At 51.2% G+C, this 17,728-nt stretch overlaps 1 protein-coding gene across 5 annotated transcripts in view; it reads left to right on the forward strand.

Annotated features, from left to right (window-relative positions):
• The window catches only part of BFAR (bifunctional apoptosis regulator), a 799,780-nt gene that overhangs the window by 227,616 nt on the left and 554,436 nt on the right, over positions 1-17,728 (forward strand). For all 5 annotated transcript variants that reach the window (XM_069647786.1, XM_069647783.1, XM_069647787.1 and 2 more), the window contains one exon: positions 11,452-11,797. In XM_069647786.1, the coding sequence (XP_069503887.1) occupies positions 11,535-11,797 (263 nt within the window). In that variant the 5' untranslated portion in view covers positions 11,452-11,534. The remainder of the gene's footprint in view (positions 1-11,451; positions 11,798-17,728) is intronic.

Genomic DNA, 17,728 nt, shown 5'->3' on the forward strand with positions numbered 1-17,728 from the left:
TGAGTGCGATCTAGGATAAGTTGGGTCTGGTCCATCTGTGGGAGTAGGGCTTGAAAAAAGTTGCCTATATATTCTGGGAGGTCTTTATCTTGTATAGTTGAGGGGACCCCTCGAATGCGAAGATTGTTTCTTCGGGCCCTGTTTTCCAGGTCCACCTGCTTAAATTCTAGTACTTCGCTCCTGTTCTGGAGAGCAAGGATCTCTTGTTGCATCTCTATTAGGGTTGCGTCATGACTCTGGGTCAAGTCCTCGACCTCTCCCAGCCTCTGACTCGTTGGTCCGTTTGTTCTAGTTTCGCAGTGAGCTCGGCCATGCAAGATCTGAATTCTTCTTTGATGTCTAGTATAAAGGCCTGAATATCTCCCTTCGTTGCCAGCTTTCCCTGCTCTTCTGGGGTCTTCTGTGGGGTGAGTCTGGGAGGGTCCGGTTTCTTAGCTTTGTCTGCTGCTAACAGCATGGTGGAGATGTCGGAGTGCTTGGTTGCTTTAGCGGGCTTCGTCATTGTGTCTGCTATGCAGCCTTATACTGGGAGTTGGACAAGGGGGACTTCAATAGGCAGTCCTGTAAGCTCCCAGCTTGCTAAGGGTCTGGTAACTAGTAGAGAGCAGCGCTTTAACATAGATTATCGGGTGACTTTCCGGGCGAGATCCTCAGCGCTGCTTGTCTGACCTCGATGGAAGAGGAATGCTCTGTGTTCATCGGTGAGGTTTAGCTTCCAAGCGCAGGCAACCTGGAGGGGAGGAAAGTGGGCCGGGGCGCCCCAGGAAACTGCTGGGCTTAGAGGCTTAATATGAGCACAATGAAATGCGTCCGGGAGGCTAGAGGTCCGGAATAGCTCAGGCCAGCTCTGTGGTGTGGTGGCGCACTGCCCAGGATGCGTTACTCAGCTGGGACCTCAATGGGAAGGGCTCCCAGGAAGCCGTTGTTAATGGGGCGCTGTAGGGGTGAGGGAAATGGGCTGGGGCGCCCCAGGATGCAGCTGGAGCAGTGGGGCCAGAGGGGCCAGTGAGGGCTCTTCATGTGAGGAATGCGCCTGATGGAACCTCTGCTTCGAGGATTGGGTAATGTCTACAAGCCTCCAAGGTCGCCCGGCTTGGAGGCACCGTTGGGGTGGAGGCCCCAAGGTGGCGGCTGACTGCGGGCAAAGCGATCGTGGCTGTCGCTAAGGGGCAAAGTCTAGGGCCCCACTAGAGGCGTCTCCACATTAGTCTCGACGCCTCCCCAGGCTTTACAGCACGTATATGGCCTCTCAGGGTCCGGGTGTGGGGTTTGCTGGCACTAGGCTCTCGCCTTGTTTGCAGCGGGAGCTCCCCGGCTCCACTAGCAAAGCTGCAGGCGCGGGCTGACCACCGCTCCGGAGGCGCCTGCCGGGAGCCACGAGCCGTATCCGACGCCTTTTCTGGGAGTCGTGTGGATTTTCCTCTGGGTGTCGTGCGGGTGTTTCCCTGGGCCTCGGTGCTTCACCTTTCTTCACGGCCGTCCCCCGAGCGGTGGGGGTTTATGGCTCCTCGGGGCCACGCTTATGTCGGGAGAGGAGGGAGGGAGGGGGCTAGGCCCCTCCAGAGTTGTGGCGTGGGCCTTCCTCAGGGAGTCGGGGGGGTGTTGCCTCCCAGGGACTCGGGGCCTCACCCTTTCTCCCGGCATGTCCACCGGCGGTGGGGGTCTATTACTCCTCGGAGTCTTGCCACGGCTCTCGCTTGCGTCGGGAGAGGGAGGGAGCTATATCATTGGTTTGCCGGCCCTTCTCAGGATTCACGGGGACAGCTTATTCGGCTCTCCTCTGTTTCATCATTCGAGGGAATTGGGTCCTCCGACGTATTCCATATCTGTGACAGGTAATATCCACAGCTGTGCTGCTTTGGAAACTTTTTCCTGCGTCGATGACGTCGATGCGCCGTCGTCGAGGACCTCCTCCGACGTCATCCGATGTGATAAGTAGGACGCACGACGCCCGTAGCCTCAGTTCCGTTTTTTTCCGCGAACGTGTTGCTTCGTGAATCTCGGTTAACGCCTCGACTCTTTGGAGTTCTGTTCTTCTCGGTTCTTCGAACCTGTTCTTTTTTGTGTAAAATCCTTTGTGTGAAGATGTCTTCTACTTCGTCTTCGACCCCGCGTCCGGGCTTCAAGAAGTGCGGGGAGTGTGGGTCCAAAATGTCGGTGACGGACTCGCACGACGCCTGCCTCTGGTGCCTCGGGGAGGCCCATGACACGGATGACTGTATCGACTGCCAGTCGCTCACGTCCAAAGCCGAAGTCACGTCGGGTGTCGAAGTCTGCGGGGCTTTCGACGGATGATTCGAGAGGTGACTCTCCGCGTCATCGTCGGAAGTCTCGTGGGTCTCCTTCTAGGAGTCGGTCTCGCCACTCCTCGGCCTCTTCGAGGCATTCTCGGAAGCGTCAACAACGGTCGTCTTCCAGGTCCTCTTCGGAGGACTCTGCCCGGCACGTCGCTTACCCCACCAGCCGTGCAACGCCGGAGGAATGGGCTTCCTTCGGGAAGAAAATGCTGGCGATTCTCGAGTCTCAGGGTACTAAGCCGTCCGCGCCCCCGAGTGGGGTCGGCCGTGAGAGATCGAGAGACACCGCTCGCAAGAGTGGTCGGCGCGAGTCACGGGAGAGGTCCCATTCGGACAAGGGGACTCGTTCTCGACGTACCCGTTCCAGGTCCCGGTCCTCGACGCGTTGGAGACCGTGTGCACCTGTGATGTCTTCGAGGAAGACATCGACGTCTGAGGCGTCGACAGGCTTTCTCGAGGCTTCGGCTCCGAGGAAGTCGTCGAAGCCGTCGACGCTCAGGTCTTCGAGGGACAGGCTCGGAGCTCCGGCTTTGAGGACTGTGTCAACGCCGTCGCTGCATCTGACGTTGACGCCGATTTACTCGAAGCCGATCCTCTCGGCGCCGATGCCTGTTCTCTTGACGCCGGCGCCGATTCACTCGACGCCTTTCGAGGCCGGGGTGTCGGAGGTACCCCGTGGCACGGGGGAACCCCCTATGAAGGCTCTGGTTAAAAGCAAGCATTCTCGGGTGCCTTCTTTTCGCCACCTGGAATATATTTCGGAGGTGGATGAGGATTCTGATGGCCTGGTTCCTAGTCAGGTTCCAGATGAAATGGTCTCGTCCCATAGTCAGTTTGACGATTTGAGGCAGTCACTGCATGATGCCAGTGGACTGGACACCTCTCAGGAGGTGGAGTTTTGTAGGCCTGAGCCTGGCTCTCATGCCGATTCCTCGTACCGGCGCCTTATGGCTAGGGTTTCCGAGTACTTGGGATGGTCTGCTCCCCCAGCGGAGTTTGTGCAGGATGATCTCACGGACATCCTTGATGTTGGTCCCCCAACTGACCCGGTACTGCCGTTTCATATGGCTCTACAGAGAAGGGTGGCGGCGGCTTGGACTGCTCCGGAGAGTCTCCCGGCGGTGGGCAGGTCCTTGTCCCGAAAATACCGTCCAGCCAGTAGCGACCCCTGCTACTTGACCAGGCACTCCACTCCGGAGAGTTTGGTGGTGCAGGCGGCCACGGCCCCGGCAAAGCAGGCGTCGTACCCTAACATCCCTCCTGATAGGGACGACAAACGTTTTGATGGCTGGGCGAAGAAAGGGTTTTCTTCTGGTGGTATGGTGCTTCAGGCGGCCAACTCCATTTGTGCCTTGTCTCGTTTCACGCACACTCTGTGGAACTGTGTTGCGTTAGCGGCTGAACATATTCCCGAAGGGGACGAACGGGATGGTTTCCTTGCTATGGTCCAGGATGGTAAGGATGCCATGTGAGTCCGTTCAGTCCGGTTTGGACATGGCTGAATGAGTCAGCAGGTCCATGGCGGGGAGCACCGTGATACACAGGTTTGCGTGGTTGCGGAAGTCGGGGTTTGCTCCTGATGTGCAGTCCCGGCTCCTCAACATGCCCTTTGACGGTGAACACCTTTTTGGCAGCAAGGCTGACGAGAACCTTGAGAGGTTGCAGACCTCCAAAGCTGCAGCAAAGTCGTTGGGCGCTGCAGTTCGCCAACCTCCGCCTTTTCGTCCTAGGGGACAGCAATGGAGGGGTGGTTCCTTTCGCTATTACTCGTCCTTCAGTAAAGCGAGAGGAGCTGGCAGTCAAAGAGGCCAACGCAGGGGTACCAGAGGTGGACGACAGGGTACCCGTGGTGCCAAGGCCGCTCGGGCAGTTGCCTCTTTGCCCTCAGGTAACGCCGCAGCGGCTACCACTCAGTCATGAGGCCATGTCCCATGGTTCGCCGGTTGGGGGAAGGCTGGCGCAGCATCTTGTAGAATGACGTGCCATTACTTCAGATGTGTGGGTTCTGGAGATCATAACCCACGGCTACTGTCTTCCCTTTCGGCAGAGGCCTCACGACAATCCACCGGGGAACCTCTCTTTGCAGAGTCCGGATCCGCACCTTGCGCAGGAAATTCAAGCCCTGCTGGAGAAAGGCGCCATAGAACTGGTGCCTGTAGCGGAGAGGAAGAAGGGATGGTATTCCCCTTATTTTTTGATTTCGAAGAAAGACTGGGGATTGAGACCCATCATGGACTTGCGCGGTTTGAACAAACTCCTCAGGAAGGACAAGTTCAAGATGGTTACTCTCTCGTCCTCCAGGCCCTTCAGCTTTAGGACTGGTTGGTGTCTCTCGACCTCAAGGATGCTTACTTCCATGTGCCGATCCATCCCAAGCACAAGAAGTACCTGAGGTTCGCGGTTGGCGACTCGCACTTTGTTTCGGGTCCTGCCGTTTGGATTGACCTCCGCCCCAAGGGTTTTTTACCAAGCTCATGGTGGTGGTGGCAGCGCATCTCTGGCAAGGGGGGATTCACGTCTACCCCTACCTGGACGATTGGTTGATCAGGAGGAGCTCTCCCGAGCAAGTCCTGGATCATCTGTCCGTCACCTGCCACTCCCTTCACAGGCTGGGCTTCTCCCTCAATTTAAAGAAGTCCCATTTGACGCCAACACAGCGGCTCCAGTACATCGGAGCAGTGCTCGACACTTCCCTGGGGCAGTGTTTTCCTCCCCAGGTGAGGGCTCTTCACATTCAGCAGATGGTGCACATGTTTCAGCATGCCCAGACGCTCCCAGCGTTCGAGTTCTTGAGGTTGCTCGGCCTCATGGCATCCTGCATTCTTCTGGTGCCAGAGGCTCGCCTGTGGATGAGATCTTTGCAGTGGGCACTCAAGATGCAATGGTCGCAGTCCTCCGGCAGGATGTCGGACCCGGTTCAGGTGCCGCCCTCAGTCGCCCGGAACCTTCTGTGGTGGGCCGTCGAAGGCAACTTGATGAAGGGGGCTCCATTTTGGCTTCCCTGGCAGGAGGTGACGTTCGTGACGGATGCATCCCTCACGGGATGGGGAGCTCATGCCAACGAGCTGACAGCGGTCGTTGGTCTCCGTCGGAGTCCAGACTCCATATCAATCTGTTGGAGCTGAGAGCCGTCAGGCTAGCCCTGAAGGCTTTTCTGCCGACCGTGCGAGGAAAGAATGTCCTGATCCTGACGGGACAACACAGTGGCCATGCACAACCTCAACAAAAAGGGGGGGGGCAGGGTCACTTCCTCTGTGCAGGGAGGCGATGCAGCTCGAGTTCTGGGTCATCCAGCAGGATGTTTCGATCTCCGCAGTTCATCTGGCCGGAGACGAAAAAGTGACGGCGGACGCTCTGAGCAGGCAGAGCACAATCTCTCACGAGTGGGAGTTGGCTCAGGAGATTCTCCTGGAGATTTTCACCCTTTGGGGGACCCCTCAGGTGGATCTCTTCGCCTCCAGTGTCAACCGGAAGTGCGAGAGGTTCTGCCTGCGGGAATTTCCTCCAAAAGGAGCCTTAGGAGACGCGTTCGTGGTGGAGTGGTCATTCCCCCTGCTGTACGCGTTTCCTCCAGTCCCCGTCATCCCGCAAGTGCTGCGGAGGTTACGGAAGTTCGGTTCCCGGATGATCCTCATTGCTCCGGCGTGGGCTCGGAGGACGTGGTACCCGGACCTTCTCGACTTGTCCATCTGCTCTCCACGTTGTCTTCCCGAGACGATCTGCTCTCACGGGAAGGGGGTCATGTTCTCCATCCAGAGGTCAGATCCCTCAACCTTCACGCTTGGCTTCTGAAAGGTTGAGGTATAAGGATTGGGACCTCCCTGAAGACGTGATGGAGGTGTTGCTCTCGGCCCGACGGCCAGCAACAAAGTCTCTGTACCGTTGGCGTAAGTTCTGCGACTGGTGCAGAGTTCAGAATGTGGATCCTTTTGCATGTGACATCCCCATGGTTCTGTCCTTTTTACTTTCTTTGGCCCACAGGGGCTTGCAAGTGGGTACCATTAAAGGTTACCTGGCGGCGCTGTCCATCTTTAAGCGCTCGTCTGAAGGGTGTTCCTACTTTAAAATCCCTTTAATTTCACAGTTTCTGAAAGGGCTCACTAATGTGTTCCCTCCGTCACCTTTCCTGGTGCCCGGTTGGGATTTAAACCTTGTTCTTAAGTTTCTTATGGGTGTTCCGTTTGAGCCTTTGCTTTCTTGCCCTTTGAAGCTGTTAACTCTGAAAACTGTGTTTCTGGTTGCGGTTTCTTCCGCTCGCAGAGTGAGTGAGTTACAGGCACTTTCAGTTAAGCCACCCTTCACTGTATTTCACAAGGACAGGGTTGTCCTTAGAGTTCGTCCTCCTTTTCTTCCGAAGGTGGTTTCGGAATTTCATTTGGCCCAGAAGGTTGTTCTTGCGGCATTCTATCCTCCTCCGCATCCTGGTAAGGAAGAGGAGAGGCTCCATAGGCTTATTCTAGGAGAGCTTTGAGCTTTTATGTTTCACGCATGTCCCGGGTCAGAGTGGACGATCAACTCTTTATTGAATTACGCTGGAAAGCGTTTGGGACAGGCTGTGACGAAACAGACTTTGTCTCGCTGGATTATTTTGGCCATCTCGGAGTGTTACCGCTTGGCGGGTAAGGACCCGCCGGCTGGCTTGCGGGCCCATTCCATCAGGGGTATGGCTGCATCTACTGCCCTGCAGAGGGGTGTTCCTATTCGCAACATCTGTGATGCAGCCACCTGGGCTTCAGTACATACATTTGTACGTCACTATTCCCTCGATTCCATCCGAGGACAGGATCTGGCCTTTGGCAAGGCGGTCCTTTGCTCTGCTATTTGATTGGCAATTCTAAATTTTGATTCTAAATTCTTTCCCTCCTCCTTGCTCTGGTACTGCTTTGGGAGTCTGTCATAGATATGGAATACGTCGGAGGACCCAATCCCCTCGAAGAACAAGTTACTTTCTTACCTGGTAACGTTCTTTCGATGGGATGGTCCGACGACGTATTCCATATCGCTCCCTCCCTGCCTTCCCCGCTGCAGAATTTCTTTTGCGATTGTAGCTTACGTTCCGCAAGGCTTTGTGTCTGACTGGCAGTTGACTAATGTCACACGTTCTGGGGGGAAAAAAAACTACAACTGAGGCTACGGGCGTCGTGCGTCCTACTTATCACATCGGATGACGTCGGACGTCGGAGCAGGTCCTTGACGACGGCGCATCAACGTCATCGACGCAGGACGCAGACGCCGAAAAAAGTTTCCGAAGCAGCACAGCTGTGGACATTACCTGTCATAGATATGGAATACGTCGTCGGACCATCCCATCGAAAGAACGTTACCAGGTAAGAAAGTAACTTGTTCTTCTATTGGACTGCGCCTCAGTCGCTCCGCTTGCTGCTCTCGTCGTCGGACAGGGGTTGCTTCTCCCGTCGGCCATCTTGGAAGCGGCGCTTTGGGTTGGCGGGAGAGCACAAATGCAGTCTGTTTCAGGGATTCCAGGGGGGGATTAGTAGCCCTTCGAGAGTACAATGGGTGCCTCTGCTTCTAATGTTGCCATTGATGAGGAATTCATCGCTGGAAGACCTCAGGAAGGTTAGCTTTTTGTCGGATGCCGCAGGTCCCGGACGGAGGCCATTAAAGGAGCAGCCACATCACTGGCGCTCCAGGCCACGTGCAGAGGCTTTTTAAACCCGTCCCAAAAATTAGGAGGCCTGTCAGTTACCTTGAAGTAGTCAGTGTTTTGCCCTTTGAAAGATTATATTTTGAAATACAAGTTCTAAAGAGTGTGATTATACATTACAATTGAATTGGTTAAGGTATACCTTACTAGAACTACAATTGGCACCTGGGGCAGATCCAGCAGCCAACCTCCTTTTTCAGAACATGGGCTAAACCTTATGTTTCATTATTTCTAATGCACCAAGTCTTGTTTCTGACACATGTCAGGTATGGGAATCGGGGAATTCTAGTTCTTTCAACATAGTGAACAATTCTTTCATACTTGACTTAGAGTTAGCAATACGTTCATTATATGAATTCCGTTTTGCCAGGCAGACTTCATTTTTGTAGTGCATAGAGATGGATGTTAGTTTACCTTTGTTCTCCCCAGAGGGGCAGTCTCCAGGCAGTTTCACACTTCCTTTTCAGGATACGTAAGTCCTTTAATTGAGGGGTGAACCATTTGTTTAAATGGGATTTTGGTTTACTTGCTCTCAATTTGAGTGGGGCAATTCTACTCATTGTGGTGAGCATGATTTTGTTATATTTATGGGCCAAGTCGTCAGGCAATGAGTTTAGTGTTGGGAGAATAGCAGGGATCACTTTGTCCACTGTGATATTCTTTTTGTTTCTAGTTAAGCATGGTGGCGCCGTTTGCATGGCCGTGGGTGACGGTCTGATGGTAGATAATGTGAATGACACGATAGAGAGTGGTCTGTCCACAGTTGTGGTGTGATAGCTGTAATGGTAGCCGTGCAGTTATGATCGGCTACCCAGTCTAGGGTTCTGCCTTTGATATGGGTAGGTTTATTAACTTTTTGTGATAATCCTAGTGCAGTGAGGATGTTGTCTATTTCAGAGGCATGCTTGTCTCATTAAAGCCTAGATTAAAGTCACCTAGTAGTAATAGTTGGGTGGTCGTTTTGAGGTTGTTGCCCAGTATGGTGTGCATGTCCTCCTTGAATGTCCCAACGGGGCCAGGTGGTCTGTAGAGTAGATGGATAGTAAGTGACTGGGAGTTGTTTTAGGGGATGTTTGGCAGTGAGGATTTTGCATGATTGCATAGTTTGTAAAGGGGCTAGTCTCTGTGAAAGGCTTGCTCTGGAGATGATGGCGATTCCTCCACCTCGGATTCCAACTCTATCTTGCCTAGATATGGTGTAGCTGTCTGTTATGGCTAGCATAAGTGAAGGTCCTGCAGCGTTGTGTAGCCAGGACTCAGTTATAGCAAGGAAGTCCAGGTTTCCTTCTGTTATTAGGTCGGCGATATCCGTAGCGTAGCAATGAGATCTCGCATTTAAGAGTGCTCCTTTGCGGAAGTGTGCTTCAGTTTTAGCTGTGACCTTGAGATGTGGGTGGGCTGCAGTCAGTTATCTTATTATTGTGGGTCGTTGACTGGCATTAACACATGGGGCGAATGAGGCTGTACGTTGGTTGGTGATATCAAACCTCATGCTGGCATGGTAATTCGTTTTCTTGTTTATCGGTGGTAGCAGTCTAGTGAGGGGTTCGTGCAGTTTGGAGAGAGTTGCACAGAGTTTAGAGTTTCTGTTGTTAATATAGCAAGGGAGGGTAGCGTAGGCTCCTGGGCCTGTAGCATGGGGAAATTTGAGTTGGGCAGTGCTAAGGTTATTTACGGCCATATTTGGCAGGCTATTTGGGAGTGGTGCAGACTCGGGTGGAGGGAGCGTGTTACGGTATACTGCGGTGCTAGTAGCACGGAGTGAAGTGGCCATCATTATACAGTGGGTCAGGCTTTGGAGTAACATATTTGGCCGAATATATAATATATGCACTATGGGTGCTAAGGCGAGGGTCAAGCGCGCACCTTAAACTGAGTCGGGTGTCCAGGGTAATTTGGGAGAGGCAGTTATCAGGTGAGGCCCAAGGCAGTTCGGCTAGGCCATGTGACACGGTCAGGTGAAAGGCAATTATCAAAAGCACATGTAATCAAGGGCACAGAGGGTGGCAGGGGAACAGTACAGTAAAGGCAATTTGAAGGCACAGATTACAAGCAAGAGCAGTGTCTTGGGTAAATGTGCACAGAGGTACAGTGCATCTAATCATCGCGCAGGCACACATTGCCTGAGAGCACATAATCATTACACCGGGCAGAAGTACACGGATGTGATACGCACACCGTTAAAGTAACAAGGCACAGATGCTCGTGGGGGCCAAAATAGTGGATTGCTGTGGAATTAGGGGGTAGATTGGAAGACAAATCTTGATATTGCGAAAATTAGCTTAACAAACTAGTTGCATCAGACTTAAGCTCATGGTAATCATTGCAGTAATCAAGCAGAGTATCAAGGCAGAGAATATGCGAAAGGATACTGAGATATCCTACAAAGAAATCAATACAATACATTGGGGTACAATACCGCAGGCATGTAGGTGTAAGAACTGGGTGACTGTCTTGTTTGGGCGAGAGTTTTGGTTTTCAGGCGAAAGTCAGAGGAGTCTTTGGTTGTAGTGTGCGTAGGTCAGTGGGTGGTGAGTAGAGATGGAGTTCAGCGCACTAATGGTCACACACGGGCGTTGTTGAAGTGGAGGTGCGGCTGACAGGACATGGGGCAATGCGTGCGCCAGAGAATATGGTGATGAGACAGAAAATGCTCATTACAAGTACTTACACGGGTGGTTTTCTCAAGCGTAGAGTGGCCATACGCAGACAGGCGAAGACGGGCCCTTTTACACGCCCCTTCGACTTCGGCCCTCCCTCCTCTTCGGCTGCCGCCTATCGGTGGCACGCTGATGTGGAAATGGGGCCACTCAGCCAATCCCAGGCTGGGCTAGTGGGATCAGGCTTTGTAATGGAGGATCACAGCGGCCGTTACCTTGTAGTGAGACGATGGCGGTAGATAGGTAGGGTCGTGGATAAAGGCGCCAAATAGCGTAAAGGCAAGTGATGGAGGCACCTCTGCCTTAGTTGGCACGAATCCAGGATTATACTGCAGAAAGTTGCAAAATGAAGTGGCGGTACTTCATCTTACTGTCGCTGGTGGTAATTCAGTCAGGACTCTTCCCGACATCTGTGAAGGTGGTGGTGAGGGAATGGGAAGGCTCCAGCCCTTCCTTCTTGGCGAAAACGGCTGGAATCTATGAATAAAGCCTGCATTCTAATCAAGCTCACAACTGCTCCCACACGCCACCAATCGTCCCTTCCTCACCCTTTCTCTTGTACTCCTCCCTTCCTCGAATCCACATACCTGATGTTTTCTGGCACCCCTCCTTCCATGCCCACGGGCTGCCATGAAAGTGGAAGATGGGCTTTGTGCTGACCCTTTTTAAAGGCACTTGAAACTGTTGCCACCAGCTTTGGGGAGCTGCCAATTATTTCTCAAGTATGTGGTAAAGTGTAGTGACACAAGTTGATTACTTATGACCTTATGCCTGCTCATTGATTAACTTTACTCTCCAGTGTTAACAATAGTTTACTTTCTTTTTTCAGGATTCACTATGCCGTAAAGGATTTCGATTTCTGCATGAGAAAAGTACAACATTAAACAATACGTGTTATTTTGAGGGCTCCAAATGGAGGAGGATGTGGAGTTACGAGCAATCACAGAGAGGACAAAAGGCGATAGTCCTGTACCAGAGGTCAGCCGACGTATCTCAGTTAGCGAGTTCTCTTGCCACTGCTGTTACGATATCCTAGTGAATCCCACCACTTTGAACTGTGGCCACAGTTTCTGTAGACACTGCCTAGCGTTGTGGTGGGTTTCATCAAAAAAGACTGAATGTCCAGAGTGCCGAGAAAAATGGGAAGGATTCCCTAAAGTGAACATTCTTCTCAGGTGAGAATTGTAATCCATATAAAAAGCAATCAATTCCATCATGTCTATGACTTTGATTCCATATACAAAGAGATTGTTCAAACGTTGCCATTTTTCCCAGTCATCTTTTCAGCTGTTTTCCTGAAGCCGTCCTTGAAGTTGCTAGAACTAAAACAAGCAACTCTTTGTTGTTGCTGTACATTTTTTTTTTTATTATTATTATTTTTTTTTTTTTTACATTTAAACCTGCAGGTAGCCACTGACTTTTTCTTTCGAGAATTGTGACCTTTTTCTCCTTCATTTTCCTCTAATATTGTGCTCCTGGGATTTGTGTTTTGAACAAAAACCATGCCCCTCCCTGTAAAGATGAAAGGAGTTGAAGGTTGTTCCAGGACCCACATTTCCATAACATAAAAATCATTGGCCAAATTCTATATGGTGTAAATTCTTTATCATTATCTGTAAAGGTCTTAATGACAAATTGATGTAGTGTATCTACTGAAGTTCTCATGCTATTGTCTTTCAGTTCAGTACAATTGATTTGTTTTTCTTAGCAGACATAAATGTGCATGTTTGGTATATTTCCGTTTATTTGTATTGTATTGCTTAGAATGCAGACATGGCTAGATAGCAGCAGAGCACTGTACAAAGTATGCATAGCTGGCATTTGGGCTGGCATCTTTTAACTGCTCAGTACTGTGAGGTCTGTGCCTCGGTATTTGCGTTCATTGGAATAAGGCCTTGGTCAGGTGTTGAGATTTGTGAAATTGGAGGCTCGTGGGGTTTTCCGAGCTGACACTGGGATCGAGTTCCAGAGGGTGGGTGCATGACAAGAGAAGAATTGTTTGTGGGGTCCTCTCTTTGCGGACGAGTTGTGATTCAAGCCGGTTGGTCTGTGCTGCGTGAGGCGTGTGTGCCACCAGATATGTGGCGCTTAGCCGCCAGGTACGCTGGAAGGCTACTCCAGACTGCTTTGTATATGAGGGCCCAACTTGGGCCCTTTCTCTCCACTACCTCTCTCCAAGTGTGGTGTCCCCCAGGACACTATCCTCTCGCCCTTGCTCTTTAATGTCCATCAGCTCCTTTGGCCCACCTGATCTCCACCTTCGAAGGGATTGTGTCCTCCGACGTATTCCTTATCTATGATATTTGTATCTCCAGCTTGCTGGCCTCGGAATTTTTTTTTTTCCCAGTAGAGGGCGCTCTGCGTCGACGTCCGTCGAGTAGGTGTTCCTCGACAGCCACCGTATCGACGCCGACGTCATCATGCCTATAAATGGCCACGCGCAGCATCCGTTGCTCAGTTCTGTTTTTCCACGCTTCGTGTGCCTCGGAATACCGTTGCTCAGTTCGTCAGTCGGTCCGGTTTCAAAAAATGCCGAGACTGTGGGAAGAAAATGTCGTTGACGGATCCTCACAGGATCGGTTTGTGGTGTCTGGGAATCGAACACCAGTGTTCGGAGTGTGAGGAATGCCTATCAATGACGGCGAAAGCCCTGAAGGAGCGTAAGGGGAAGCTCGAGAGAGGTAAGTCAGTTTTAACTTCCTCGAAAGTTTCCGCGGTAGAGTCGAGACATTCGTCTCCTCACCGTCGAAAGCATTCTCGGTCTAGGTCTCGAAGTGGCTCCCACCACTAGTGGAGGTCTAGACACTCGAAAAAGAGATGTAGAAGATCTTCTTCATCGTCTTCTTCTAGTTCCCCTGAAAGAGTACATTGCCCCAAAAAACACAGCTCTCAGGCTGAGTGGGAGGAATTCAGAAAAAAGATGCTAAGCGTCTTCGAGAAAGCGGCCTCGACCCCCTCGAAGTCAGCTGAGGGTGATACCCTGGGTGAAAAGCCCAAAAAATCTAAACGCTGCGAGTCGAAGCACCCGGCGAAAGTTGACCCGAAAGCGCCATGAGCCATTGGGAAGTAAAGCATCTTCGACGCCATCGTCGAAAGCCCCTTCGAAGCATAGATCAGTGCCATCGACGCCGTTATCGAAGGGTTCTTCGACGCAGCCGTCGATAAAAGAAAAAAACACGGTTACTCCACAGCCAACGGTTAGGCCGAGAGCGTCGTCGACATCCTCGAGCAGGGTTCCAATCCTTTCCAGTTCTACGGGGACACTTCCAGTTTTCTCGACGCCTTTGACGGCGCCTTCGAGGATTTTTACATCGGCGTCGACGACATCGACTTTTTCAAGGCCAGTGATGATGGCTCTTTCTGCTTTAGAAATGAGTTTTGTCCCCTTTCACTCAGAACACCCCCCTTTAACCTCAATTTATGAGGAAAGGGAAGACTCAGACCAAGAAAGGCCTTTTGACCTGCAGAGGACCACATCACCTGAACCAGAGACTTTTGACCCTGAGGAAAGAAGGTTGAAAGACCTTCAGGATGTATTAAAGGAAGCAAGTGGTTTAGACACTTCCCCTGAAGTGGAATTTGTCAAATTAGACCCAGGGGAACATGCTGATACCCCTTATAGAACCCTAATGTCAAGAATCATAGAATTCATGGGTTGGTCTGCACCTTCACCTGTTTTTCAGCAGGATGACCTCACTGACATTTTGGATAAAGGTCCACAGGAGGATCCTGTGGTTCCATTTCACTCTGCCTTACAGAGAAAGATTTTAACTAACTGGGAAACTCCTGAAGTTATCCCTGCGGTTAACAAGAAGTTGTCAGCGAAATATAGGGTATCTGCTTCTGACCCTGAATACCTATCTAAACACCCTACTCTAGAGAGTCTGGTGGTCCAGGCTGCAACTTCATCAGGCAGTACATCTGTATACCCTACTGCTCCACAGGATAGGGATGATAAAAAATATGATGCCATGGCTAAGAAAGTCTTCTCGGCCATTAGCATGGCTTTAAAATCTATTAATGCGACTTGTACGCTCGCTAGGTTCAGCCACACTCTTTGGGAGTGTGCTTCATCAGCGGCTGACTGCCTCCAGGAAGGAGAAGAAAGGGACGCATTTTTAAATATCATCAGAGATGGTAAAGATGCAATGTGTGAGTCCCTTCAAACTGGCATTGATTCTGCTGACAGTATCAGCAGGGCCATGGCGGCAAGTACCACAATCCGCAGGCATGCGTGGTTGAGAAAGTCCGGCTTTGCTTCTGACGTACAGGCCAGACTTTTAAATATGCCCTTTGACGGTTCTTCCCTGTTTGGTAAAAAGGCGGATGACAGTTTGGAAAAACTGCAAACATCTAAAGCAGCTGCCAAGTCACTAGGAGCTGCAATCCGCCAAACTAATTTTCGTCCCTCAGGATCCTCTTGGAGAGGAAGGTCCTTTCGCTATTATTCCTCATATGGAAGAGGCAGAGGACGGCCGGCTCAAAGAGGCCAAGGAAAATTTACCCGTGGTGGACGGGGTAGAGGAAAGAAAGCCGCATTAGCAGGAGCAGGAGCCGCTTTACCTTCGGCAACTGCATCAGCCGCTCCCAAACCACTCTGAGGTCTCCCATCACAAGACACTTGTAGGGGGCAGGTTAACTCACCATTTGACGGAATGGCAGGCTATTACGTCAGATGCTTGGGCATTGGAGACAGTCGCCCAAGGTTACTGCCTGCCTTTTCTATGCATCCCTCAGAGCCATCCACCGGGGAACAGCTCTCTGAAAGTGCCGGATCCGCTCCTCTTGCAGGAAATTGTAGACCTGCTAGAGAAAGGTGCCATAGAACCGGTACCTGTAGCGGACAGGTACAAGGGCTGGTACTCCCCCCTACTTTCTCATACCAAAGAAAGACGGAGGACTGAGACCCATCCTGGACTTACGAGAATTGAACAAGTTCCTCAGGAAGGACAAGTTCAAGATGGTAACTCTCTCTCAGATCCTTCAGGCCCTCCAGCTTCAGGACTGGTTGGTATCTCTGGACCTTCAGGATGCTTATTTCCATGTGCCAATACATCCCAAGCACAGGAAGTACCTGAGATTCGCAATTGGCAACTCTCATTATCAATTTCGAGTTCTGCCATTTGGGCTGACCTCCGCCCCGAGGGTCTTCACCAAGCTAATGTCGGTTGTGGCTGCAAGTCTAAGGAGGGAAGGGATTCACGTCTACCCCTACCTGGACGATTGGTTGATCAGAGCAGTTTCTTCGGAACAAGCTCGGATCCAACTAGATTATGTCTGCCACTTCCTTCACAAGCTGGGCTTCTCCCTCAATTTAAAGAAGTCACAGATGATACCATCACAGAGACTCCAGTTCATTGAAGCAGTCCTGGACACGTCCCTGGGAAAAGCCTCGCCACCAGAGGTGAGGGCTCAAGATATTCTGCAGATGGTCACCAGGTTTCAAAATGCCCAACGTCTCCCAGCCTACGACTTTTTGAGGTTGCTAGGCCTCATGGCTTTCTGCATATCCCTTGTGCCAGAGGCTCGCCTGAGAATGAGATCCCTTCAGTGGGCACTGAGGACTCAGTGGTCACAATTCTCAAGGAGGATTGACAGATCTCCTCCGGATTCCGGACAAGGTAGTCCACGACCTTCAATGGTGGGCCTATCCAGAGAACATCTTGAAAGGAGAACTGTTTTGGCAACCATGGCCGGAGATAACAGTAGTCACAGACGCCTCACTCACGGGGTGGAGAGCCCCTGCCAACGACTTGACCATCAGCGGTCGTTGGTCTCCATCGGAGTCCAGACTACACATCAACCTGTTGGAGCTGAGAGCCATCAGACTGGCACTGAAGGCTTTTCTGCCGTCTGTACGGGGGAGAAACGTCCTGATAATGACGGACAATACAGTGGCCATGCACTACCTCCAAAAAAAGAGAGGCGTAGGGTCACTGCCACTGTGCAGAGAGGCGATGCAGCTCTGGTTTTGGGCAATTCAGGAAGGAATCTCTCTATCGGCAATTCACCTAGCCGGAGAGAAGAACTTGACAGCGGACGCTCTGAGCAGGCAGAACACAGTCTCCCACGAGTGGGAGATAGCTCAGGAAGTCCTTCAAGAGATCTTCGCCCTTTGGGGAACCCCTCAAGTGGATCTGTTCGCCACCAGTATCAACAGGAAGTGCGACAGATTTTGCTCAAGAGAGGAGCTCTAGGAGATGCGTTCGTAGTGGACTGGGAGTTCCCTTTTCTGTACGCGTTTCCTCCGGTCCCTGTCATTCCTCAAATGATCAGGAGGTTGAGAAGGTTTCGGAAGACCATGATCCTAATTGCCCCGGACTGGGCCAGGAGAACGTGGTACCCGGACCTTCTGGACATGTCCATCCATCCTCCAATTCGTCTACCGTACAGAGGATCTTCTCTCGCAGAAGGGAGGTCAGGTTCTCCATCCAGCCATCAAGACCCTCAACCTTCACGCTTGGTATCTGAAAGGTTGAGGTACAAGGATTGGGACCTTCCAGATGACGTCATGGAGGTGTTGCTTTCGGCCAGAAGGCCAGCAACTAAATCTCTATACCGCTGCCGTTGGAATAAATTTTGCAGCTGGTGCAGAGAAAAGAATATCGAACACTTTTCATGTGGTAAACCTGCGGTGTTATCCTTCTTACTTTATTTGGCAAATTCAGGCCTTCAAGTTGGCACTATTAAGGGCTATCTGGCAGCGCTATCGATCTTTAAGCGCACTGCAGAGGAGCCTTCATATTTCAAAATTCCATTGGTAATATAATACCTGAAAGGTCTAACTAATGTTTACCCTCCAAGACCATTCCAAGTTCCCTTATGGGACTTAAATCTAGTTTTAAACTTCCTAAAGGGTGCTCCATTTGAACCACTCCACTCTTGTTGATTGAAGTTTCTCACCCTCAAAACTGTTTTATTGGTAGCATTAACATCTGCTAGAAGGGTTAGCGAGATATAAGACCTATCTTGTAAACCTCCCCATACAGTTTTTCACAAGGATAAAGTCGTTCTACAGGTGAAGCCTAACTTCCTCCCAAAGGTAGTTTCTGAATTTCACATTACTCAGAAGATTACTTTACCTTCACTTTATCTTCCTCCCCATC

The sequence above is a fragment of the Ambystoma mexicanum genome, chromosome 2q (genome assembly GCF_040938575.1).
Source record: "Ambystoma mexicanum isolate Mex_15411 chromosome 2q, UKY_AmexF1_1, whole genome shotgun sequence".
In the NCBI taxonomy this organism is placed as follows: Eukaryota; Metazoa; Chordata; class Amphibia; order Caudata; family Ambystomatidae; genus Ambystoma; species Ambystoma mexicanum.